The sequence below is a fragment of the Neurospora tetrasperma genome (genome assembly GCF_000213175.1).
Source record: "Neurospora tetrasperma FGSC 2508 unplaced genomic scaffold NEUTE1scaffold_6, whole genome shotgun sequence".
NCBI classification, from domain to species: Eukaryota; Fungi; Ascomycota; class Sordariomycetes; order Sordariales; family Sordariaceae; genus Neurospora; species Neurospora tetrasperma.
The window spans coordinates 3,340,335-3,366,991 of record NW_009799104.1 but is presented as its reverse complement, the minus strand read 5'-3'; the positions used below and the strand labels follow the sequence as shown (position 1 = coordinate 3,366,991).

The window sequence follows — 26,657 nt, the reverse complement described above, 5'->3', positions numbered from 1 at the left end:
ATGCAAAAGTCAGGATATAAAATAGCGCAAACACCGTGGCAATGACAATGACAGAATGGAGACGCAGTGCACGAGTTGAGCAGAGATAGAAAGTTCCTCGCCACGACGATGGCCAGTCGGACTGGTCATACATAGCACGGTATTTTGCCTTCATTCTGTCAGTTAGCGACCGAAGCAAAATGCTTTCCATCCATTGATGATTGGCGATATAAGCTTCGAGCTTCGAGTAGCTCAGGGGCATGTTTAGTTTCTCCCATGGGCTTTCCAAAACTTCGAAGACACCTTCAACAAAGTATACGTAGCGAAAACGGGGATATTTCTTCCAAGCCGATAAGACCACCACAAAAACCCCGCTAGCGGCTATAGCCACACTGGAAAGCCGCCATAGGATTGTTGCTGCAGTTGACGTGAATGGAGCGTTCCACGCGAGACAATGAAGCGCCCCGTAAAGGAGGCTAACAAGCCCGAAGCCGAAGTAAAGTGATATATAGTGCTCGTAGTCTTCCAACCGCGGAAGGTTGCGTGCCCTGTCAACGAGCAAATCTGGAGGTATGTCTGAAAGGTCCCCACATGCCATTGCCAACTGCCATCTTCTCATGTCAGAGTGGTTGATATCAATGAAGGGCCGAGACACCAATGGAACTTGTGGCGGATTGGGCTGACGCTTGACTGTGCCTTGGTCGGGGAGTGGGATGTCAGGCAATTCGTCTGGAAGAGATTCCAGAACCGCGCCAATCTTCATTTTCCCCAAATCTTCTGATTTTCGCCACTTAGAATCCTCGCTTTCCTTGCCCGCCAACACTCAACACCTCCGTCGTCATTATATCAGTCCGGGCAATCAAGCATGAAAGAAACACCCACCATGCCAATCCAAAGTGCTTGCCTCCAAACCCATCCAAAGCCAGCGACAACAATCACCCCGTCGAGTCCCCTCTAGCTTCGTTCCACCACTCCTTCCATTCTACCTCGCCCCCCTTCTCCTCCTTCTCCCACCAGACAAACACCACAACCACAATCACAAGCAGGAAATTACAAGGTCAACAATGAAGCAGTCGTGATAATATTATTATTGACGATCATCTCTCTCCCTTCGCTAATCCACACACACAATGCTTTTAGGATATCTCATCCATCTCCTTCAGTCTCATAATCATGCAAACTTTTCCACACACGCTTCGCAAACCCGCCGGCTCCCATGACAAAACGCAGATATATGACGAGCAAAGGGAAATATGGTAGTGGTATGTACTTTTGGTGGTGTATGCAAAAAGCCTCCCCTGCCCCACCTGTAGATCCAGTGATTTCGAAGTTCCTTCCTTCCTTTTTAATTCTTTCGTAACTTCCTCCTCTCCCACCTCCACTTCAAGATTTTTGTATGTTCAGCTGAACTCTCAACATTCAGCAGCACCTCCTCTGACATCTAACAATTTCAATACAGAACTACACGACCATCAAACAACCTCCCTCTGACTAACCATACTCGCCCTCCCCGAGCTCAACCCGCTCGGCCCCGCCTCGGACCCTCCTCCCACCGTCGCAACCGTCAACCTCGACAAGTTCCTCACATTCTGCTGCGGCTGCGGCTTGCTCAGCCTCCTGCCCTGCCTCTGCCCCTGATAACTGCTCCGACTCCTCCTCGAGTTCCGATCCTCCCTGTACTCATCATCCAACGCCGCCTCGCTACCGCCATAGATGACCGTGCTCGCGTCGCCATCATAATCGCCTGTCTGCGTCGTCGTTCCCTGGCCGCTGAACCTCATCAACTCGCTCCTCCTGACGAGCGCCCGACGACGCATCACACCCGGGTCCCGACGCATCTTGGCCATGTGCCACTGCACCCAGTACATTTGCTCGTGCTCGCGCAGGTACCGCTCGCCGTGGAAGCCCTTGAGGACGACTTCTCTCGTCAACATGCCGAGCTTGCGACGGGCGTCCGTCTTCTCGTGCATGCGCTTGGTGAGGAAAGCGACGTCGGTGGGGGTCAGGGTATCAGGGAGCATGAGCGAGGGCAGGACGGAACCACGCTTGTCGACGTCGCCGGCAAACTTGGCCCAGGGACCGGCCATGGCGAGCATGGAGATCTGGGCGCGGGCGAGGCCGACAGGGTCGTTGGGCGGGACAACTTCGCCGTAGGCGACGGACGGGTTGTCGGGGTCAGTGAGGACGAGCGCAGTGGCGCCGACGGCAGTGGCGACGACAGGGACACCGGCTAGAGCAGCTTCACCAACGGCGAGCGGGAGACCTTCGGAAAGGGACGAGTTCATGAAGAGCCAGGCGTCCTTGAGAATCTCTTGAGGCTTGCCGAAGCCCTTGAGAATGACATGCTCGGTGAGCTTGCACCCCTCAATCAGCTTGGTCATATTGATGGCATACTCGGGCTCGCGGTCCTTGGCGCCGTAGATGAAGAGGCGGTACTCCTTGAAGCCGTACTGGTTGACGATGACGTCAGCAGCGCGGATGGCGGTGCGGATGTCCTTGATGAACTGCACATTGGACAGCATGACGACTGTAGGCGTGGTGGTGCGGACTTCATCGACGGGCTTGAAGGCATCCATGTTGCTGACACCATTGACAATGGGATCGATCTTGCGAGCAAACTTCTTCTCGTGCCCGATACGGTTCGTGTCGGTGCCGAGCGAGGTCTCCCAGATGGGATTGAAGAAGGACGTGCAAGGCAAGATGACATCGGCGTGGAAGTAGGCGAGCTTCATGGCCAGACCGATACCAGCGAGGACCATGGACTGGACAGGGATGGGCAAGGTCGACTGCGCAGGGCTGAGGTTGAGGCAGCACTCACGCCAGAGAATGGCATGATCCCAGATACCAAAGGTGGCACCGCGCTGGTACTTGAGGAACACACCGAACATGGAGCTGATACCGTGGTGCGTGCTCTGGAAGACCTTGGGGCAGTCCTCGGGGGTCTGGACGGCGTAGATGAAGAAGTATGAGGAGAAGATGGCGAGCGAGTCGCGGAAGTCCGACATGGTAGGCTGCTGAACCGCCAGGTTATCCTCGGGGTCAGTGATATCCGGATCATCGTACTTGATGAGCCAGGCCTCGGCCCACGCGGCAGCCACCTCCTTGGAGTTCCAAGTCTTGTTGTAATCCTTATGTTCAAAGTACTGGAACATATCCAGGATGGCATTGCTGTACCGATACATATCTGCCTTGGAGATATGACGCGAGCGCGCACCCTTGACGAAGAGACGGAGAAGCGGGATGAAGGTGTCAACGACGTCGCGATCAATGTCGGTGCGCACAATCTTGTCCTCGACCTGCATCTCAAGGAGGTTCTCAATGAGACCGTGGTTGGGAACACGACCGTCAAGACCCCAAAGGGGCACGACCTTGAGCGACTGAACGTTGCGTTCGACCTGGAAGCGCGGGATACCATACTCGTTGGCAGACTCAGCCAAGACGTGGTTGCGGATGGTAGTATGACCGTTGACAAGATCGCGACGGCAGTTGGAGACACCACCGGGAGACTCAGGCCAACACCCAATATCGTTGAAGATGACCGAGATACGGTTCTCCGAGTCATTGAAGCAGTCCTGCGGCCGGGTGGTGATCTGGTTGGCATCCTTGCCGAGACCCATGGCATACAAGTCGGCAGTCTTGATCGGTAACATGCACAACTCGCCAACGTGCTTCTCAATCTCGATAGCGGCGGAAATCTGGTCAATGTCGGCGTCGAGAATCATGCGCGCCTGAGAGAGCTGACCACTATTTCTAGCAGACCAGTACCGGTGGAGAAGAGGTTCCTCGCGCAGAATGAGCTCGTCCATCCAGCAGGCAGTGACAGCATCGAGAGTGCCGGACTTGCGCCAGATGTCCCAGAGTTCGGTACGCAACCACCAGGTAGGGACAGGGCGGTAGATGGACTTCTTACGCATAGAGAACCAGGACATGGGATTGAGGCGGGAGGCGAACGAGTGCGTCTGCTTGAGGTTCTTGGCCATGCGCTCGACATAAGAGCGGCGGTGGTAGATGAAGAGATCGTCATTCTCGAACGAGACATCAGTAGGCCTCTGTAGAAGGACGTCCTCGTGCTCAAAGATGCGGGGCGGGCGGTCGACAGTGATTTGTCTGCCGTTCTCCTCCATGTAAGTGGTCTCAACGGGGTCACGACGATGGGGATACGTGATGACGGTGGTGAAGGTTCTGCCGTAGGTGCTGCGGTCGACTTGACCGACGCGGTCAGAGGGGGTCCAGTTGCATTCCTCGACCTTTTCCTTGGGAGGAGTACCCCAGTAGACGGTCAAGACGAAGGGGTGGTCGGCCTTCAGCTCGTACTCGGCCTTGAGCACATCCTGAGAACCCTTGGGACTGGACTTGTAAAAGTACCGGAAGGAGTACTCGACGTCGCCGAACTTGATGATACCATGGGAGATGCGGCGTCTCTCATCGTAGTGGCAGCGCTTGACAGTAGTGCCTTCGACGACGTACTTCTCCGTCGGGCGTCTAGACTTGTTGCCCTCACCATAAGTGAACGACGAAAGTACCTCCTCCTTGCCCTTTTTAACAGACTTAGTGATGAGACGATAAGTGTGATCATAAACAGCCGTAGCAACAGGCTGAGTCTTTTCCTCCTCCGGAACCTCCTTGAGATGACCCTCATAGATATTCAGCATCAACTTGCCGTACTCATTAAGCTTCGCAAAGCCCGTCAAAGCCTGTCTACGCATCACCACAACGATACGGTTCTTGTACAAAGTCCTGGGCGTTCCCTTGCGCGCCAACCGCCAAATCTGCACCAGGGACTTGTGATGGAAGATGAGAATCATGAAAATCCAGGTATCCCGGATCTGGAAACACATCTGCCAAATGGCCAGGATGAGCCACATGAGTACCTTGCGAGCGCGCGGCATTTTGCGGAGGGAGTACCATAGCTCGCGCTCAATGTTGGACCCGGCGCCCGAGATGATGGCTACCCACTTGACGAAGTTGATGGGTACGTAAAAGAGGATCTTGTGCGTCCAGTGCATGTGCTTGCTCTTCTTCCCGTTTTCTAGGAGAGGCGAGGTCTCCTGGGTGCTACTCTCGCTGTCGGGTTCAGGCAAGTAGCACAGAGTGGACGTGGAGGTGTTATTAAAAGCAGAATTGTACATCATGACGCGCTCGCCAGCCATCAGGTAAAGTTCGAGACAGAGTTTCACGTGGAAGTTACTGCAGCGGAGATCGACGCCCTTCTCCTCCATCCAGGCAGGAAAGTCGCGCGACTGCGAGGCCGACATGCCCTGGATACGCGACAGGATGGTTTCCTGCACAGGACGAGGGAGGGACACCCACTCCGAGTCGATGTTGGTTTCCAGGCAGAGATGCTTCATCAGTTCCTGGTTGGTCTGCTCGCGGATCCGGTAAAGACCCTGTCGGTCCTCGGTAGCGAGCTGGAAGGCGATGCGCTTGGACACGGTGAAGGAACGGTCCGCGCCCGAAAGGATGTGCTCGGCTTGGACGGCCTTGGCGGTGTCCAGACCGATGATGCCGCGGGCAGTGTGGTAGAGGATGGCTTCGCCGATCATGCAAGCGAGGAGAGGCTGCCATGTTGCTAGGTGGACTTCCTCTTCGGGAAGGAAGCCAGTGGTGATGTGCAATTCGTCGTCTTTGAGCTCGCTGAAGGAAACACATTCGCTGAGTCCGGCGTCTAGGAAAACACTGCGTGGGCAGACAGTGACGCAAATTTTCTCATCTAGCCACATGGCCAATGCAGCGTTGAGAACGTCCTCCCGCCAGGAAACCGTCCCTGAGTTCCCCCCGGGGAAGTTGCTCTGACCATCGCGAAGTGTCTCCGAGACGGAGCGAGCCAAGGGGGTCTCCTGCTTAGCAAGGAGAAGATCTCCAGGGAGGTCCTTGACCTGAGCGGGCTTTTTGCCAGTGAAGGAGTTATCAGAGTGGCCGATCTTGTGCTGCTTCCACGTGTTGGGCTTGTCGCCGTTGGCGCCATCCTCCTTGAGGTCCATCTGCTTCGGCTTCCTGATGGCCCAGTACGAGGTGGACACGGCAGCGAAGACGGAAGCGACGCAGAGACCAATCACGTCCACCGAGACGATCTTCCCCTCAGGCATCAGGTAAAGCAGGCAGCCGACGATGAAGCCGATGACGGCGGAGGTGAGGATAGACAGAACGTGAGCGCGGACGCTGGTCGTAAAGCAGCGGTTGAACTGGAAGATCATAACGCCAGTGTAACCGAGGCAGTACAGGTAGTACAGCGCCAGGATTTGCGTCTCTTTAACGAATAGCCAGACAAGAATGGTAGTTAAGCCAAATGTCGCCAGGAGCCTGGTGGCGAGGGTAAGGAGCGCGCCGATGTACTTGATTCGGCGAGTCTGCTGCCACTTTTGCCTGAGCGCGAACAGCTCCGCATCGCTGGAGAGGATGCCCTTGGGGAGATCGTAGCTGAACTGCCAGTACTTCTTGATGGTGACGTCGAGCACCATGATGGACAGACAAAAGTACAGGATAGCGAAGCAGATGGCGTAGCGCGAAGTGAAGTTGGAAAAGACGTTCGGATTGCCGCTGCCCGACATGACGATGCTGACCCACCGATCCAGCAGGCAGACGAGGAAAAGGCCGACGTTCTGGCCAATGTCGTAGCGAGCCTGGCGGAAGAGGAAGAAGACGCTGTGCTCCTTGAGACCCTGGGACATCTGGAGTCGTTTCTTCTGTGCTTCGCTGAGCTGCGCAAACCAGGGAGGCGAGAAGACATCGACTACCTCCTCGGGAGGACCGTCCATGCGAAGGATCCAGTTGATGTAGGGCAACCCCTCGACCACCTTGTGCACCAGGGCATCAGGCGCAGCGCCAAAGATGCGACCTTGCTGCTTCTTGACGGCGTCGCGGAAAGCCTGGAGCGCGAGCTTCTTAGTCTCATCCGCGTTGATCTTCTCGCTGCTGGGGCTCGCGACCGAGCTCTGACTCATGCGGTGCTCGTACCACGCGTGAACGTCGGCCTCTGTGAACTTGGGGATGTTACTGAGCCAGCCCATCCACTCGTGACACAGCTTGCGGTATTGGAAGATGAGCAGCGCGAGGAAGCCGTATCCGACAGATAGGTAGATGGCGAGGTCCTTGCCATTGACGAAGGATGAAAGCGCAGGCGAGATGAGAAGCAACGGGATGGTTCTCCACAAGACACTGCGGCCCGATGTCAAGGGGCTTCCCTCCTGGTGCATGGTAGCCATGATACCGAGGATGTTGAGGTAAGTTGCAAGAAGCACGAGATATGCAAAGAAGACAAGACCAGCGTAGACCGAAGTCTTGACAGTGAAGGCAATGAAGCCAACCAGACCGACTAACAAGGTCAACACGAAGCCACCCGAAAGGCGCTGAGCGTGGAAGAAGACCATGTTGGTGTACGCAAAGTTGCAGAGGTAGTAGTTGCCGATACTGCCGACCCAGCCGGTGACACCAGCCGAGATCAGCAGCGCAATCAAAAGACCGTAGCAAGCGGCAAGGAGGTTGTCCTCGCCCATGTAGGCAGTCATGAACAGACCACGACCGACAAAGGTGAGAAGCAGGATATCCATGATAGCGGGCATGCAAAAGATGGAGAGAGCGCCAAAGTCAGCGAGCTTCTCGCGGAAGTAGCTGAGCTTCATGCGGTCTCTAAAGCCACGGCGAGCAGGATCCTCGTACTCATCGCCGGGCTCTCTCTGAGTAGGCTTGGGCTTGGAATACACAGTCATGTGGCCATTGCGATCGCCGTCATCCGAAGGAGTAGGGGGCGGGTTCTTGCGAAGGTAGGCGGTGTACTGGTCGTAGATGATCTTGCCAAGGGCACGCGGATGCATGCCAAAGAAAGCTTCGCACTGAGAACCAAGCACCCACAGTTCAGCAAAAACAGCTGCTTGATCGGCCTGCGAGAAAAGGGGGCAGTGATCCGTGGCCTCAAGGTAGACATCCTCAAGAGCAAGCTTGCGAACAGTGGTGAAGAACATGAGAGCGATCAGATCAGTGTTGACATCAACAAACTTGTTGTCGTGGTACTGGTTCATAGGATCCAGAGCATATGTTAAGGGGTTCCTGATGGCGTTGAGCGCATCGACATTGCCAGAGTAGAGGGATTCACGGACACGCTGCTCGATTTTCTCAGCAACAGCCACGAGGCCATCAGCGGAAGGAAGGGCAGTGGCACCCTGGCGAGCGAACTCGGCAAGTCTCCGCTCGAGGAGGTCCCGCATGGAGACCTTGCCCTCGAGGTAAAGACGGCAGTGAGCGTCGTTCCAAGCAATGGTAGAAGACTCATCCAGGAGAACAGCTCGGCAATAGGCCTCCATGACGATGCGGAAGGGATGCGTCAGGCGACTGACTTGCAGCTGTTGCAAGAAGAAGAGAACCTCAGACGGCGAGCACATGTTGATGGCAGTCTGGATGCTAGTAGGGAGAGGCAAATCGGAGCCCATGTTGTTCTCCAAGCGAAGTTCCTCCTCGTACCTTTCCACACGCGAAACACCACTGTGAGCCAGCCAAACATGGAGAATGGTCGCGACATCACTGGGATTGCTCCTCGAAATGAAGATGTCAACATCGCCATCCTCCGAACGAGGAACAGAGATACCCCAGAAGTGAGCCTCGCCATCAGGAACCTTGAAGCCGGTATCGAGACCCTTGTAGACGCAGACTTTGCCCTCGACCAGGCCCTCGACAAGGGGAGCGAACAGGTGAGGATGAGCGGTTTCCAGCTGGAAATTGCGATAGGCCATGACAAGCTTATCGACCTCGGCAGGCCGCAGCCTTTGAAGCATGTTCAAATCGCGCAGATGGGTCTGCGTCGCCAAGATGGCCTCGTACTGCATGTCGGTTGCCGACGCAGTGAGTGGGATGCATCCCAAGGCTGAGAGCGCCTCACCCCTGTGGTCGCACTCCCAGAATTCGTCCCTTGCAGGCGCCACCTCGCGATAGGGGGGCGGGAAGGAGAGCTCTGGTTCGTCCGACCACCACTCTTGCTTCTCGGTGGTTTGCGCAACGGGCTGCAACAGCTTCTTGACGCAAGGGACGATGGACGCGATTCTATCAACGTCAAGTCGTGAAGTCTGGTCAAGTAGCTCATTGTCATCGCCCACATAGACCTTTTTCTTTTGCTGCAACCATGCAGTTTGGAGCTGTTGTAACAGTCAGTCTCGTTAACTCTCATCTTGTAACAGATCAATTGGGTTCATTGGGAAGACTTACTTCAGAAGTCTCTGGCTTTCGCAGATACTCAAAGCCGCTCACAGGAGGCTGTGTCATCTTCAGACCACTCGCCACATGTCGAGGACCATGCTGATAAATAGCCTCGAAATGGCTTGCGACCTTCTCACCTCTGCACACAACCGCCACAGAAGGCTGCTGGTCCCAGAGATCGTGAAAGGCCACAAAAAAGTGCGGGCGCTCCAGTCGCTCCTTGGCACACTTGTTCATGAGCTCCCTCAACTTCTCCGAGCGGAAGTAATCCCGTCTTTCGCCGTTGGGCAGGATACAAGCATTTTCAACAATGATGCCCACCAGGCTCGAAAAGTCAACACTGTTTACGAACTTGGACTCCTCTTCCTCCTCCTCCTTCTCATCAAGGCCAAGGTTAAGGACAATCGGCACCGCCCGCTGGTGTAGTCGCGCAAAGAGACGCGCCGCCGTCTCCTCATCCTCCTTGGCGAGGTCCGTTACCTTCAAGACCACCCCGGACACGTCATCACTTAGGATGAAGTCGGAGATATGCGTCTCCCACGCCGCAACATCGGCAGGGGAGACGTCCTTGGCGTCAACCAGGCCGAGACAAGTGATGTCTTGGGTTGGGGTAGCTTGAAGCGGTTGGAAAGGGGTGGGGTCCGTGCACGACGGCAAGGGACTAATGTAAACAGTGCCCCCTACCAATGGCTGGGGGGCGGCGGCGCCTGATGATACACCGCCATCCAAGAACTGGAAAGCCTTGGTTGAGGACGGGATCTTGAACTCGGGCCGCGACGGTGGTGAGCCAGCTTGCTTCCGTTCGGGAGGTGATTTGCGTTTCCGTCTATGGTGGATGTTAATATCATGGGCAATATGATGAATACCGAGGACAGTATGGGTGATGGTAGTAATTGGGGAGCTAGGAGACAAGTCTTGGGTCAACTCACTTGGTGTAACTGTCTGATATTGACTGACACAGACGATGGTATATGGTTAGGATCACTGATAGTAGGACGGGAAGAGCCAACCCTGCGATTCCCACTATCAAGGTACCCCACTGCCATGAGGTCTGTAGCCTCTCCTCTGAAGATAGTATCTTGTTGCAGTAGACCAGACGGTCGGTGTCGTTATTGCCATGGCATATCTGTAGTACTGGGTCCCCGGCGCCCCCCGGGGGTGAGAAAATGGAAGCCATTGCCAGTCAATGGCGATGCCCCGGTGACAACAGCAAGGAACGGGCTATGTGAAACTGATTAAAGACGTAGTAGGTAGGGTGCAAAGGACTGACCCAGGTTGGAATCCTAGGCAAAGAACATGTGTGGATGAGATGTCGAAACAGCGCCGTCCCCGCTGATAGAATCGATCGATTAGGATTAACGATTATAAGATGGCGCTTCTGTTCGCGGTGGACGGTGATGATGTGTACAGTAAAAAAAGCTAAAGAGTGATCATCGCCACATGAACATACTATTGAAACGAGAGACGTGCTGAAAGAGAGGAGACGGGCCAAGAATAAGGTATCCAGAGGGGAAGACAGGAAGAGGTCCCGTCTGCAAGTGATGCTTTGGTGTGAAAGCACTGGAAGAGAGAATAGGAAGCACACTATGTTCGAGACGGTTGTATGTGACACTGGACAAAAATCGTCTTCACAGCCTCACTCACAAAGTGAAGTTGAATGGAAAACCGGGGCGTCCCGGTCGGTCTCGAGTTCAAGCGGCACCGGGCGGGCGGCGGCCACCATGTCGCCATGCCCGACCCACACTTAACAGAGGGGTTAAGGGGGGGGGGGGAAGTCACTCCCAAAGGGTCTGCTGAAATGTAAGGGTGCGAAACGAAGTCGACGACAAAGCATGGTACCGTATCACCGACTGGTACGAAACAAAGCTCGTACGCGATCATACCTACCTACCCTTGGGGGGTGAGCCATCCCGCTGATCCAACCAGTGCTTAGCTGGACCCCAGTGCCAGCAAAGAACAATCGAGTGCTTAAGAGAATTTCGAAGAAAAGGCTAGCCATCATGCACCTGCAGTTGCAAGGGATGGCCATTGGAGTCGATCTTGGAAACCCCGGGCGTATCACAAGCTTTTTCCAACCCATTTCGATTTAGGAATTGGCGTAATATTCCCAATTGGTATGTAACGTGTACTGCGTAAGCGCTGACCATTAGTGTTTCTTTCTTTTTTTTTTTTTTTTTTTTTTTTTTTTTTTTTTTCGTCCTACGAAGAGGGACAACTAGTACCCAATTCGTATCTCATTCGTTGTCTGCCAGAAAAAACGTCGTCCACTTTGCGGATCGCACCATATGCATCTGAGCGCCTCTTAGCGAATGCTTGGCTTCAGCACGCCTGGGGAGAGGTCTGTTACTCTGGGGCCCTGGTCTGGTCGCCCTGGTGTCTGTCTCTTTCTTGGCCCGGTTCCTTTTACCTATTTCAGGTCGTTACCCATCCATCCAGCGGCTCGTGCGTGTCTCGAAATCTGTGATTCTGTCAGTGCGCCCTGTCTGTCGTGGTACTGGAGGCGCGGGTGTAATTTGACGTCTGTCCCAAAGGGGAGAATTTTGGCAACATCCATGGACGCAGCGAGAGAAAGGATGATTCCTAGATCGGAGGTGCCTGAAGCTCCTCCCACCGCTGGCAGTCTCTGCCCGTAGTGTATGTAGTGTACGATACAACTACGCTAAGTGCCGCCTCCCGAGGCCCTTGTAATGGCAGGGGGGGCATGTTCTCGACTCCACGATTCCACGAATCCAAGAATAGGCGAATCTTGCCGTAGTGTAATTTTTGTGATGCGCTTGGTTGGTCAGGAGCCAAAAACGAGCGAACGAGCCGCATGTCGTAGCGGTACACGTGTACAAGGTTGTCCGGCCGGGGGGCCGTGTAGTGTTGTGTATTGTCGTACCGAACATGGTAAATACGGACGGGTGTTTCTCCACCAGTTCCGAAACTTTGCAAGGGGCTTCCAGAAGGCATCGCCATGTGCCCCCAGTCGGCTAGCCGCTTGTGTCAGCGCTTTGGTTTTTGATTCTTGGGTCCAAACAGTGTTGGAAAACCGAGTATCCTGATGGATAGTGCACTACAACGATCCAATAGTTCACCAGACTTGACTACATACCAATATCCAAGCGTCAGCGATATGGACACCAAATTTCAACAAGGCCGCACACTAGTGACGAGATGATCTGATCGCAGCGTGAGTCGGAATAAAAAGCCACGACCAGACAGGCCCAGAATGCTACACACAAAAGTTCTTAGCATCGTCACGATATGCACATCCATAGCTGGGTACCTAGGTACAAGGGGCCATGCGGCAACCCTTCATATTTGCTTGAACATTAACGTGGGTTGCTGGCCAGGGTCCGAATGAAGGAGGAATAACACCTGGGGTAGCCCTGAAGAGGTATCTTTGTAGTGTAGTAGGTATGTAGTTGAAACATGAAAGCCAACCCACACGGGGGAAAACAACGGTTTCACGTAGTGTATACGAGAAACTCCAACAAGAATCACAAGGGAAATTCCACAAAAAAAAAAAAAGGGAACTTACTGATGCCCGGCCAATTCGTGCCTCTCTCCCGTCATCGCATTCATACAGTGCCGTCAAAAAAGTTGCCAAGTTGTGCCCTAGGGCCAACAAGGGGACCTAAGACAACATCGTCCGAGCCGTGATCCCGGTAAACGATCCCCCGCCGCCTCCGCCGCCAGAGGGAAAGGACGCCAAGGACAACCATTCGACAGTCAGGACAATTACATGCGCAGTACACAGTGGGGGACCGAGTGCCGACGCCTGTCATTGGTTGGCCCAACAACGACTGCTCGCTCGCGACGCGGACTTCACTCAAGGTAGTGACAGTACCTTACGGCATGTGGGTGGTGGTGAGATGAGAGCTGCAACTTCCGATGCTGGCTGGCTTGTTGCTTTTTTGTCACTTACCTACTGTAGTGTCCCCCTTGTTGATGCATGCTCTGCCACTGTACACTACATACAGTAACCCCATTTCCATATTTAAAATCCTAGTTAGATCCAATCCTGTTACACGGTAGCAACACGCCGGCACCGCAGTCGATGTCGATCACCACGGAAATGGGCTTGCGACATGACTACAGGAAGAACCCGATTTCACGTGAATAGGGCATTATGTGTTCTGCCCATTTTCCTGCTGTTTCGGATTTCGTGTTTAAATCCTGGTCAGGCGGGCTTCGGGAAGTGTGTGTCGAACATAAAAATAAGGTGCTCTTTGAGACCCAATGTCTTGAAATCTGTGATAGTGGCTACAACACCAAGCTATGATTTGGCAACATTCTCGTCCTGCGGTTGCCGCGGTGAGGCCAGTGAGCCAAGTAGTAAGAAGCATGGAAAGCCACAAGACCAAGGGAGAGCCTCATTTTGTTTTCTGGAGGGTCCAAAGGTGGATGCTCCTTGTTAGTCTCTCGATTCGAGACTGATCATGCTAGTGCCTGGCATCAGACTATGTAGGGAGGCCGGGGTTCCCGTTGTTGCAGATTAAGGAACCTCAAAAAATGTTCGACAAGATAGTAAGCTTATACTGTGCCTGTGCCTGTCTGAGGTTTACCCCGTATGACATGAGCCTCCCGAGTGCCCGCCCCCATGCTCCATCAAATTCTATTAGCGTCCGGGCTCATCTGTCCAACTCATTTATCGGCTGAATTGCTCGTAGTGGCAGCCTGTAGCGTATGGTAGCACCTTGGATATGCACAACGTAGGCGTGAGAGTCGGACGTGGGACCCGATACGGCTGGTGACAATAGTCGCGTTACAACGAATTTGATGCCATCCACTCCTAAGATTTCCTCACTTGCACAGCGCCACCAGCAATGGTCTGGGTGATGTCAGTCAGTGCGGATTGGACGCCCTGAAGCTTGAATCAGAGCATGGCAACTTCATGGTAGCTGGATGGAGCAAAGACAAGCCGAGACTCCTGTGGGGAAAAAGCTTGCGGAACTGGTTGTCTAGAAATATGCCTTCAGCTGGGATCCGGCGGAGTCCAGGGGACTCTAGGGGTCAGAGACTTGCTTCAGCTGGGCCAAACGATCTCTGATGCATGGCATGTCGAGCATCTGGTCCCGGTCAAGCTAGGATTGATTCGGTCTCGCGGAACGGAAATTGGATCGGATTCATGACGAGAGCATGACAGGCATGGAGGAACATGGAGCCACGATATGCCAGCAAAGGCGCGCTGGCATAATCTCAGCTTGATACTCGCCGCCCTCCCGCCGGCTTCCGGGATGTAACCGTATCGGTTGGCTGGTCGGGCCTTCTAGCACTGGTTGTTTGTTTGGTGTTGTGTTCATGGAGAAGGTTTGCTGCCGGGGAAGAGGGTTGCCATCTTGGTTTCTTTTTTTTTTGTGCTGTCACCAGCCCAGGCTCTTTCTGATAAAAGCCCTCGACGCAGCTCCTCCAGAAAAGGCCAGTGATCAACCCCATCCTTGCCTCACACTTGCTCACCAGTCCTACACTGCGAATCTTCTCACAAGCTCTTGTTCATATTCATCATGTCGAGCACTTCGAGTTCACGCATTGATCTCAGAGATCATGTCCAGGATCAGGACCTCTCTGAAGAGTATCTGTCTTCGTCATCCCGCGACTATTCCGCCGGCAGCTCCCCACTCACCACGCCTGCGCTGTCTGATGAGGAATTCGACTTTGATGTGCCGTCTGAAGATGCTCTCCTCGCACCAACACAGGCGCCGGCTGATGGTTCGGAGAAGTACATTATGGTGATTGGTGGTCTTGGGTATATCGGCTCCCACACAACACTCGAGTTGCTTCGTGAGGGACACAATGGTGAGTGCTGATGATGACCCCTTGTGAAAGCAAGTATACTAACGACGAGTACGCAGTTATCGTGGTGGACAACCTGAGCAACAGCTACAAGACGGTTCTGAAGAACGTCCGAATGCTGGCGGCCCATCACTGCAAGGTCAACAGCGTTCCCATGCCCCGTCTTCGCTTCTTCCGTATCGACTACCGCAGCAAGGCCATGCATGTGCTCCTGGAGAGATACAGCAACTTGGTGATGACGGTGGACGCTACGTCAGGCAAGCAGGTGGTGTCGTACCAGTCCCGGATTGCGGGGGTGATCCACTTTGCGGCATACAAGTCGGTTGTCGAAAGCATCCAGCAGCCCCTGCGCTACTATCGCAACAACGTGTGTGGACTAGTCAATCTGCTACAGGAGCTGGAGCGTTTCAACATCCGCAACTTTATTTTTAGCAGCTCGGCCACCGTGTACGGCTCCAAGGCCAACGCCGGCCTGCCACTGAAGGAGGAGGACCTCATCCACCACCAGGTCAAGACACAGAACGAGGCCGGAGAGACGACCATTGTTGAGCCAACCATCGAGGGTCTGTCGTGCCCGTATGCGCGCACCAAGTACTTTGGAGAAGCCATCTTGGCGGATGTGGCCGAGGCGGACCCTGATTGGCGAATTGTTGCGCTCCGTTACTTCAACCCCGTTGGATGCGACCCTTCTGGTGTGTTGGGCGAGAGCCCGCGCGGGGAGCCGACCAACCTCTTCCCCGTGCTGACGCAAGTCCTCAAGGGCGACCGCTCAAACCTCAATGTATTCGGATCTGACTGGCCGACCCGAGACGGTACCGCCATCCGTGACTTTATTCACGTTCTCGACGTTGCCCGTGGGCACATTGCGGCGCTCAATTGGAACTCGAAGAAGGGCAACGGATTCTCCACCTTCAATCTCGGCAGCGGTACGGGCACGACGGTTCTCGAGGCGGTTCGCAGCTTGGAGCAGGCGGCTGGCCGTGAAATTCCCCTCGCTCTCGTTGACAGGAGGCCTGGCGATGTCGGCATGTGTGTCGCGTCGACGGAGCGCGCGGCTAAGGAGCTCGGGTGGTCGACTCGCGAGAGCATCACCAAGTGCGCTGCTGACCTATGGAACTACGTGTCCAAGGTAGCGTTGAGGTCGTGACGGACGCCATGACGTTGACCCCTAGTCGTCCTGCTCTCTCCTCCTTTCTCTTGTGTTTGATTGATGATATCCCGAGCGCAACAGCGAAGTGAATCGTTGGCGTGTTTCTTACTGTTTTGTTTCTCTCGACTGTTTTGGGTCTGGCTTTTTGGATGGGAAAAGATCCGGTTGGCACGTTTGCTGTGCTGCTTATTTTAATTTTTTATTTTGATTTCTTTTATTTGAATTCTTTTGTTGGTTGGTGTTCTTCGCTTAGTTCCGGGGTACCAATTTGGGTACATTGAGCAAAAGGGTCGCTGGTCTCACGCAAAACTTTTCATGTTGGGTTCTTTTGGTTCTTTTGTTAATTTTTTTTGGCCATCCAAGCTGTACGTGTAGACTGTAGACTATACTCTGAGTGATGATGATAGTTGACGACGGATTGACGTCAGAAGAAATTCAAGTCGATCGAAAATCAATTATCCCAAAGTATGACGATCATTAACAGTTGGTGGTGGTGAAGGGCGCGTACAGCTGTTAATGGGTTTTTGCCCCTCATTCTGTGACCTTGACTCTTAACGTTATTGGGTGACAGTTATAAGGAGTAGTGTTAGGGATACTCAACGATGTGGGTTATAAGTCAGCCATGTGTACCTTGATGGCCACACAAATGTCAATTGGAGCTAGGTACCTAGTCTTGGACACTTACTGCGTACACTACCTGCAACAGGGACCTGAATCCTTCAAGCCATCCGTTCACGCTGCTGACGGGTGATGGCGACGAGGAACACATACTGTACTACGGAAGCATGTCACCTTCACTTTCTATATGTTCCTCGCTGATACAGGGCTCACTGCAGCTATCCGATGACAAGAGATCGCAAGCCATCTTTTTCATAATGGACATGGCTTTTTGCATTTCTTTATTTTGCTGCGTCAAAGTATCTCTCAATCTGTGTCCAAACCGAACTCCAACTTTCTTTTCACTTTACGGCATAATAAAGAGGCCCCCCTGTGGTACAAAACCAAGTAATCCCATCAACCCAGACGCTGCATTATCTCATATCGACATTCCGTCACTTCGTCAAAAAACCGAGTTACATCGCACTCAAAATCAGCACGCCTAACCCATCATGGTTAGTTTAGTTTCATTCGAGATCCAACATCGGGCCAGACCCCAGGATGATTGTCGTGAGGCTCAAGTACCTTTTGAGACGGCTTTGGACATCCTCTCTCGGATTCCAAGTAGGAAGCGACCGTTGCGGCGGCCTTGCATTCGCACATCTGGTCCAGGAATGAGTTAGTACCTAAGTATCAACACTCCGCTCTGGGCAAGTAAGTAGTATCGTCAGGTAATCAAAGTTGGGGAAGCACTCACGGCCTTCTTGTTCAGGAAAGGCGGGCAGTTCGATGGCAAGCTCTTGCACTGCTTGCGGAAGTCGGGCCGCACTCCGTGGGCGTGCTTGTGCTTTTGCTTGCCCTTGCCGTTGGCCCTGGAGTTGCTCTTGCCTGCCCGAACCTCGAGAGGAAGGATCTCGGCCGCTCCGGGTGCAAGACCAGAGCCCAAGTTGGAGGAAAGAGCGTCCATGGGCACCAAGAGGGCGGTGGACTGCAGGGCAAAGGCAGCAAGAACAATGGACAAGGAGAACTTCATGTTGGGCAAGTGTGTCTGTCTGACGGAGTGTCTGGCGTCTGCTATGGCAAATCTTCACAGGAAGGAACTTTCAAACCCCCAAACTCCGTCTCGAGGCGGGATGCCGCCATCTATGTTCTAATGTCATCCCACCATGGCCCCAACCAACCTTCTCCTGCACTGCCTTCTGCCAGACCGACTCCTCCGAAGAATACTCCATGTACTGGAGTACACACTTATTCGCGTACACTACAAACAGGGGTGCGGCAGGAAAAGTTCAACGAGTAAGCCCTAGCAAGTACTCCGGTCTGTCTGTTGTCCTCTTGGCCGTCCTACTGTTCATGTTCCCCGGTGCCTACCACCATCGCGACGCTGTCAGCTCTTCAGCTGTACAGTAGGTGACACCGACTATCGAAGGAGACTATTGATCCAGTCGAGCCAGTCTAGCAGCCGGACTCGAGCCAGAATCCGTCTAGATACTCGCCACCTCCGAACAAGCATCCCCGGGCAGTCACTGGCTCCAAGGTCCAGACATTCTTCAGCGAGCCGTATTCTCAGCCCCAACTAGCGTGACAGCGTGAATCCGACGGCATAAAGAAGGCACATACACATACACTACATGTGTAGTGTAGAAGAGGCGAGTGGGTAGGTATGCCAAAGCTCAAACTGGGTGCATTGGTGAGATTGGGTCTGTCAATGCCGTCTCGCTAGTTGTCGATGCGGTGGTGCGGTCCGGTGGTGATAGTGCTCACGCCAAGGGCCACGGAGCAACGCCCACATTCGGGAATAAAAGACTACGCGGAGCCTCGCCAACCAGTACCAGCCCACTACCACAAGATATCAATACAATTACGTGATGGGCGGCCGTCATGAGTTGAACTGTTCGGGCAGGGCTGAAGGCCAACCACCTGGCAGCGTCGGCGGCGTGGGTTGATATGTGCATCGGGATTGGGGCGCTACAATTGGGACGGGCACCGCATGCTGCAGTCGGGTGAGCATATGTACAGCACCTTTTGGTACAGAACAAGGCCAGCTTACAGGGCATTCCATTCACCATTCACAGCGCTCGTCTGCACTAAATTGCACAAATCCCGCGCGTCCTCGAGATTTTTCTGCCGTCTGGTCACTTCTAGATTGCAGACTCGTTCGGTTTGTGCAGACACAGCTCGTCACGGAGTCACAGAAAGGCAATTGCTCCAGTTCCGCCTCTGTTGTCGCCATCGGGTTTTCTGGGCTCTCGGGTTTTGTCCAACGTGTCACAGCAGAAACGAGGCTCGTAAAGACTTTTCTGTACGACGGCCATGATCGCGACAGCCGACGTCCACGCACAGCTGGTTGCTGACTGATGTGAAAACGATGTCGTCGAGGTGTTAAACAGAGGCTCTTGGAGTTCAGCTGGCCACAACAAGTCGTGGTAAAGGCAACACGGGAGCGGGCCGGCAACGCCCACACCACACCAGGCACCACAACCCAGGGCACGCAAGGGCAGAGAAGGGCACCAGGCACACATTCCACGTTGGCCACAGCCACACCGACTTCCCGAGACACTGACACTGGTGGAAGCTGGGTTGGGTGCTGCCCGTGTGGTCGACCATCACGAAGGTGGCTGATGAGATGGAGGTCTCTCATTGCCCAGTGTGCCCTCCCTTCACGTCGGGTGCCTCAATGGCCCCTGTCAATCCAGTCTGACTACCTGCGTTACAGCCTGAGGTTGGGCGTTCGTAGGTGTGCGCATCGGGTGAGCGCGCCGTTCAGCCAGCCACAGAACCACCACGACTCACCACAGGGACACCACGATTTCACCTCGATTTCGCCATTTTGGCAACCCGACAACGCCATATCCAGGTTTTTGCATCGGAAAACGGAAATGTTCGTGAACATTTCTTTTTTTGGTCCTTGACCGAAAACAGGCATGTTGCGACGTACCCCATACGGGGTAGATGCCGTGTAACGCGCCCCCAAAGCCACACATGCGATCGGTGTGCCAAATGCACCAAATTGCACCAAACCCATCTCACCAACGGCCTGTTGGTGGCCTGTCGCGGGGCTGTATCAATACGGCTTAAGTGGAAGGTAGGCATGAATATGTGCTGCACCACAGTTCACAACGTACCTTATGCCATTATGCCAATTTGCCATTTTGCGGTGTGTCAGAACATCCTGCTCACGCCAAGATCTCACCACCAATCTTTCTCAATATAGTATCGCCAGCAGGTATGCTTCCTGCACGCCGGTAGTTGTTTGTTGTACGGCCAGTGGTTCAACCGCACAAACCGGCCGCCAATACCAAGCACCAGAAAGACGGTTCAGCCGGCTCAGTTTACCCGGTTTACGAGCTGTCAAGTATGCGTACATCGTACAGACATACCGGCGGGGCGTGCTGTCTTAAATCTGACAGATTGACACATGCTGACGAGGAGAATGAGACGAGTGAAAGAAAACCTCCGCCCTGAAAGAAGAAGAATCGCCAACAAGCCCGGAAGAACATTCTACCTCAGTCCCACCACCATCACTTCATTGTTTTGGTGAACACGGTGAGACCCAGCGGCGTGCCGAGATTCGCTCCAAAGGCATCAAGATAGTGCCTCTTTTGGAGATTCTATACCTGTCTATTCCGGTTATACCACCACTGCTCTATCTCGTCTATCTACCTGCGGGAGGCACATACAACAAACAACCCCGATTCAGCCATGAAGCCCTTCCTCACTGGCCTCGCCCGTCAACATGTTGCTGCCGCCCAAGTCACACGCCACCTCCACATAACCTTCCCAACCCGAGCACCACGTCGCATAGTCAGTAGCAGACGTGGCAAAGTGTCCGGCAAGTTTATGCTGTGTGACCACCTCGTCCAAAAAGTTCTGCACATTCTTTTTGATGGCCTCTTTTTCACTGCCTTCGGTCTTCTCTGCGTCGGCGGCATGGTGACCTTCTGAATCTGGCTGCTGGGGGCGGCCGCCACTGCTACCACCTGCTTGGCTTTTTGGACCACATCCGCAGGTGTGAGCAACAGCTATCGCTTTGGCCCGCTTCTCGGGCGTCAAGAGAGCGAGGTTAGCGTTGACATAGTCACCCGAGTCCCACCAAGCGGCGAGGCAGTTCTCGAACACCACCACGTAATCCACCAGGCGAGGAGAGAAGAAGGCGTCAGAGGAGTCGACCGAGGGGAAGATGCCTGGGTTGTGGATCACGATGCCCAGTCCGGTTGTCGAGGATGTTGTCGATGACGATGGTGCTGACAAAGAAGTGTTGTCGCTGCTATTAATATTATCACAATGGCTCCGGCGATATGCAACCTCAGCAAAGCCGGACCGTACACTGTCCGTGATGCGCTGGAGGTAGTCGAGATACTGGGCGTCTATTGGGACTTCGTCGACAAAGATGCCGTCCAAGCGGATCGCCTGTTTGTTTCACGAGATGAAAGTCAGTTACAAGTCGTTACAAGTGGTATGTATGGTAACTTTGGTACGACTGATACACAAAGCGGGAAGTGGGACGAAACACAAGAGTGGGCCGTGCACTGCACGACGTCTCGTATCGATCGCCAAGACAGGGTCCTTGAGGCTCCTTATCCCAGTCTGCTTGCCAGCGAACAAGGACAGGGACCCCATTGGAAAAAAACAAGGGTAGATTGAGATCCTCCCCGCCAAGATCCCCGTGGGGCCGAGCCCGGGCTGGGACCGAGCCGGGTAGGAACCGAGCCGGATTGGAGCAGAGCGGACTCGCCAAAAAAAACAGACGAAAAAGCAAATTTGGGAAATCCGAAATCTCGGTTGCTTTTCGCTCAGACATTGACCGCCAACCTTGAGGCCCGTGAGCATGAGGACTCCTCCACACAAGGCCCGAAACCCGGAAGAAACACAAGTGTGCTCTAGTCTCCAAGAAGTGTAGAACCAGGTTCAAGAGCTCTTTTGCCTCGGAACAAAGCAATGCCAGCTGAAGTCTCGAATTTTCTTCTTCCCGAGGCGAAAATGGAGTGGGGTCTCTCAGCAAGCTCCAGAAGCAGTTCCAGCTGAGCTTCGGTCGATAGCTCCGGATCTTTTGACATCCCAGTGGAGGAGGCCCCATTCGGAAACTGAGTGGAGGCCAAGCTTTTCCCAAGTAAGCAAAGAAGCTTTTCCCCAAGAAAACAACGAAACAGGGAGGAAGGGATGAACAGGAGGGATGTAGACACAACGAACAGTGGGAGACACTCAGACGCTCGAGCTTTCGTCCGAAGTGTGTCCAAGGAACCCTGCTTGCACTGCCATTCCTGTTTGAAACTAGGCTGATTGAACTGGGAGTTTGCTTGTGTGCGTGTTTCGGGGGCGAGCCAAACAGTCCGACCCGTCAGAAGTGACGAAGTCTAATTTCCCGTTGGGACGCCTCTTCCCAGTTTTTTTTTTTTTTTTTTTTTTGCTGTAGGGGGAGTAAGAGTCCAGACTTGTTTCTTCTGAAACATTTGGACAAGCATGATCGCTGGCACCGCACCGCACGGTTCGGGTGTTCATCCGACCCTCGGCGTAGTAACCTAGGACCGGAGAATTGTTTGTTCTCGGCGAGCGGATCGGCAGCGGGCTGTTGTCGGCGGAGATGCTCCACTGAGTCAAACTCTGAAATCAAGCCAAGAAGGGTCCAAACGGCCGAGCGCACAAGAACCAAGGTCGTCCCCGGTGCCGCTAATGATGACAGTTCCAGGCTCAGGTGCGTGTCCCGGACTCCGGCCGGTCGGGGACACGGTGCGGACAACCCGAAGGTGCGGACAAGGTGGTGTCCAAGCGCCGGCGATCTTTAAGAGCCACTGGTATCCGTGATCGGCGGCTCGACGGGCGCCGTGAGAGATACCCTTGCCGGGCTGCTGGATCGGAGACTCGGAGGTAATGGTGCAATGTTGCCATAAACCCGTGTTCGCCGGCGCATAATTGCTAGCGATAGGCAATGCGATGCGATGCAATGTCGGTGATCCTCCTGATGACGATGCTGGTGAAGTCATGTGATGGGGTTGACAATGCCAGTTATCGCATCTCGATCTCGATGGCGCCGGCCAGTTTGAGTTTTAGTCCAGTTCAAACTTGGAACCCAATCGCCCAACATCTCTCGGGCCCCAGATTGAATCGACAACACCACCAATCGAAGGCAAAAACAGAGACAACGAAACAAGAGACAAACCACTGCAAAAACACAAAAATAGAAATAGAAACAAAAAAGTAACTCACCCACTCTCCCCGCTCCGCAAACTCCAACCACCCCAAATACGCCTTCACATCCCTCTCCACCTCCTCCACCTCCCGCTGCCCATAACTGCAATGCACGTACCCAATGACCTTCACATTGGGATATTGTGTGGTGTCCGAAAGCTTGGATAGAGCCGCGCGGTAATCGGCGTTGGGGATGGGGTAGTCGGGTCCCGGTCCGTTGCCGGGGTTGATAACCACCAGAAACTCCAATGACGGGTTCTTGGTGAGGGCCGTGGTGAGGGCGCGGAAGAGCGGGGCCCAGCCGGAGGACTCGTGCGAGGACGAGAAGGAGGGGTAGATGTAGAGGGGTATGAGGATTGTGGACATTTTGTCTTGGGTGTTTTGGTAGTTCGTATTGGTGTGAAGTTATGGGTGGTGTGGTGGGCCAGAAAGGTGAGTGGTGGTAGTGATTGGTGTGAAGGTGGTGAGGTTGTTGGTAGAGAGAGGTACCGGCGATGCACCCGGTGGATGCAATACGGGACGGAGCGGAGGAACGGAGTTGCGGAGGTAGGTCCGGTACGTGCCCAAAGGCAGGATAGTAAAGGTAGGTACGGACGGTAAGTGTCGGCAAGGAACAAAATTGACAAGATGCTATGCTGTCAAAGATGCAGAAAACCGAATGAGCTGAAGAATAACATGGAAGAAATCTCGTTGGTGTTGCCAAATTCCTATGCAACTTTTAAACAAAAAAAAAAAAAAAAAGATTTCCGACGACCGGACGTCGTGATTAGATACGATTTCGGAATAGCAGCAGTCGTACCACGGCCACGGAGGAATGTGTGGTGATGATCTGCGCCTTTTTGCTACCATGCTACGTACCTACATACAAATACGGGGTTTTCAGCTTTCGCTGGCCTTGTTGGGCCACGCCGGGCTCATCAGTGGGCTGCGCTGGCTGTGCTGGGTGTGATGTGCGCTGTGATGGTCGGTCGGGTGCTGGGCCGCGCCGCCTCCTCGTGGGCAAGGTGTGTGTGATATGGTGATCATTGATCAACAACACCACGACGACACCACATGTGATTATCGTGATAACGAACTATACTAAGCAAACATGAGGTACAGCATGCATAAATGCCACCAACAACAAATAACAATAACGACAGCTGAAAATGAAGCGAGAACACACAACTTCTAGTGCGACTGTCTTTTTTTTTTCCGATGCAAAGGCCCACCACCCCATGGGAAATCCCAGTACCATACAAGTAGATAGTAAATGTAACAAGGTAAGGCAAGCAGTTCATCCAACAATTCATCTCACCAAGAAGACATCATTAATCCATCACTCATCATCCGACCCATCATCTCCATCATCAGAGGAGGTATTCGCAACCTTGGTCTCCGCCACGTTTCCATCGCAGTACTCCACCCACGCATCCAGATCCATGCCCTTCAACACAGTACTGAACTTATCCGCGCCCGTCGCGCCGCACAGCTTCCTGCTATCCTGCGTCTTGACCGACTTTGGCGCACCACTAGGGTACTCAATATGAAACACAGGTTTACCCGCCGCCGTGAACTTTTCAAAGGTATCACACTCGTTATACTGCGCGCACTGCTCGTTGACCGAAAACTGCACCACGTCCAGGACATCCTCAATGACCTCGCCAGCGTTTTTCAGACCCATGGCCAGTCCGCGCTTGGAGGCTTCCTTGCCCAAAAAGCGCACAAAGTCAATCGTGTCTTGCTTGGTCAGGCCCAGGCCGTTGGCGTTTTGGTAGCCGTCCACGTTGTCCGGGTCGACGGCGTCGCAGTTCATGGCGGCTGCGATGTCGAGGCGCTTGAGCATGATGTTGCGGACTGAGGTGCGGCGGATGTCGAGCCACTTCTCGTCGGGCCAGCCGTCCATGGTTTTTCCCAGGTCGGCGGCGACGAAGGACGTGTTGTCGGGCGTGTAGGGCTCGTAGGAGCCGGCGGAGAAGTAGCAGATGGCGCGCTTGCCGAGGGAGTGCAGGTTGGCGATGACGGTGGTGTTGCGGTGGAGGAACATGTCAAAGTCCCAGACGGGCACGTCGGGGGTGAGGGTTTGTGATGTCTTGGCGTTGGCGGAGGGCACGTCGAGGACGGAGTTGAGGATGATTTGCCATTTGGCGCCGACGGGGGGTTGCCAGACTGTGCCGTTGGGGGTGACGGGTGGTTCGGAGGGACTCGGGGTGGAGGGCTCGTTTTCGTCGCGGCCGCCGTGGTCCTTGAGACCGAGACCTAGGCCGAGTCCGAGAGCGAGACCGAGGACGACGACGACGGCGGCGGCGATGGCGATGTAGAGGATCTTGCGGGATCGGCGCCGGGGTGGGGCAGTTCCCGCCGATTTGAGGCCGGCCTCGTCGACGACGGGCTTTGCCTGGTGCTCCTCCGACTGGCCGGACTTGGGCGTGTCCGCCATTGTTCGGGATTGTTGACCGAGGAGGGAAGGTGAGTGGACGGTAAGTAAGTTGCGTACGGTATGCGCTATGCAGCCAGATCGGATGGTATGCAGTGTAGTAGTAGAGTAGGTATAAGTGATGCGGAAAGGACAGGCGCGCAGGGTATTAAGACGGATACGAAGTAAATGGGGAGCGAAGAGGGCAAAGAAGGGTAAGGATTGACAAGAAAAATGCGGATCCGGCGGTGTCGTGCTGCTGTGTAACCGTCGCCAACACTATGAACTATGTAACAAACACCAAGGATATGGAAGACGACGACGACGACAACAACGAGGACAGGAAGGGGTTGTAACAGTGGATATGTATGTCGGTGACAGTCCAAAGCGGTGATGACTCGACGCCGGTGGTAATCAAAGGACGGCACAACCACTGGTTTGTCGACGAGGCGGAACACACAAGTCTCGTCAACTCTGCGACGACCTCCAGTCCGGCGCCTACGGGTTTGTTTGGTTGTCGGCGCAGCTTGTCGAGGCTTGTCTCAGAGCCGAGAGCTCATCTGCCTTGTCTAGTCTAGTTGCTTGGTCACTGTCACCTCAGTCACTGCCACTGCCCAGTGCAACAGCAAAATGTGTGTCAAAGGCACTGGAAGACGGGACTTGAGCAATTTGTGTGATGCAGAGAAAAGCGGCAGTGTTGCCCGTTGGTGGTGATGGAAACGGCGAGGACAAAGACCGGTCAATTCATCACCCGTTCAAAGCCGCTTCTCCATCCTGTTATAGTGTTGGCCGTCTGTCTTGACATTCTTTCTTGGAGTCTTGGTCTTGGAAATCAGTTGTCCCCATTCAACTGCCAGTTGAGGCTGTCTTGGCTGCGGCCGACGAAGTGGAGGAGAGGAGAGTGATGGTAGTGTAATTGTGAATAGTAAAAGAATGAGTGACCTCGAACCGAGCAAGATGGAACCTGGAAGCGAGGAGTGCACAGACACCGACCGACTGATTGATGCCGACAGGGGACCACTCCGCTAAAGTCCAGGCCAGGCCAGTCCCGGTCGTTGCCTGTGCAGTCTCTGCTCATGCAGTCTGGACACTTCGTTCCATGCAGTGCAGTCTCCTCTTGCATTTTTTAGTGCAACAACAGCTGGCTCCCCCCCCCCCCCCCCCTGCGTCTTGGCATTCCATCGCTGTTTCTGGCTTTGTGAGCTTGCCTGGTTAGGCGCTGCCAGCCTGTCATGGATTCGCTGCTATAAGAGGATATTGCAGTGTACCCTCGACACCGTGTTGTTTATCACGAAAACAAACACTGTGTGAAACAGCGTCAGGAAAGCTTCTCTACAATTGCCCGCCAGTCGCAGCAGGGAAGTCCGCTGAACCCTAAAACGCTGAACC

At 54.1% G+C, this 26,657-nt stretch overlaps 5 protein-coding genes across 5 annotated transcripts; 1 reads left to right on the top strand and 4 right to left on the bottom strand.

The window, feature by feature from the left end:
- Window positions 1-1,040: 1,040 nt before the first annotated feature.
- NEUTE1DRAFT_149019 (uncharacterized protein) lies at window positions 1,041-10,343 on the bottom strand (the record flags this gene model as incomplete). Its single annotated transcript, XM_009856407.1, has 3 exons — window positions 1,041-9,101; window positions 9,172-9,988; window positions 10,092-10,343. The coding sequence occupies 3 exons, from the start codon at window positions 10,337-10,339 to the stop codon at window positions 1,452-1,454; spliced, it is 8,715 nt and encodes a 2,904-aa protein (XP_009854709.1).
- A 4,308-nt stretch (window positions 10,344-14,651) lies between these two features.
- On the top strand, window positions 14,652-16,545 carry NEUTE1DRAFT_132202 (uncharacterized protein; the record flags this gene model as incomplete). The annotated part of the gene is made up of 2 exons (XM_009856406.1): window positions 14,652-14,943; window positions 15,000-16,545. The coding sequence occupies 2 exons, from the start codon at window positions 14,652-14,654 to the stop codon at window positions 16,085-16,087; spliced, it is 1,380 nt and encodes a 459-aa protein (XP_009854708.1).
- A 658-nt stretch (window positions 16,546-17,203) lies between these two features.
- Window positions 17,204-17,720, bottom strand: NEUTE1DRAFT_104214 (uncharacterized protein; the record flags this gene model as incomplete). Its single annotated transcript, XM_009856405.1, has 2 exons — window positions 17,204-17,350; window positions 17,445-17,720. The coding sequence occupies 2 exons, from the start codon at window positions 17,718-17,720 to the stop codon at window positions 17,204-17,206; spliced, it is 423 nt and encodes a 140-aa protein (XP_009854707.1).
- A 2,532-nt stretch (window positions 17,721-20,252) lies between these two features.
- NEUTE1DRAFT_124956 (uncharacterized protein) lies at window positions 20,253-23,582 on the bottom strand (the record flags this gene model as incomplete). Its single annotated transcript, XM_009856404.1, has 6 exons — window positions 20,253-21,097; window positions 21,437-21,572; window positions 22,167-22,288; window positions 22,366-22,655; window positions 22,888-22,976; window positions 23,127-23,582. 6 exons carry the CDS (start codon window positions 23,237-23,239, stop codon window positions 20,384-20,386), a joined length of 1,464 nt encoding a protein of 487 aa, XP_009854706.1.
- A 243-nt stretch (window positions 23,583-23,825) lies between these two features.
- Window positions 23,826-25,588, bottom strand: NEUTE1DRAFT_118317 (uncharacterized protein; the record flags this gene model as incomplete). The annotated part of the gene is made up of 1 exon (XM_009856403.1): window positions 23,826-25,588. One exon carries the CDS (start codon window positions 25,290-25,292, stop codon window positions 24,192-24,194), a length of 1,101 nt encoding a protein of 366 aa, XP_009854705.1.
- Between the last annotated feature and the right edge of the window lie 1,069 nt (window positions 25,589-26,657).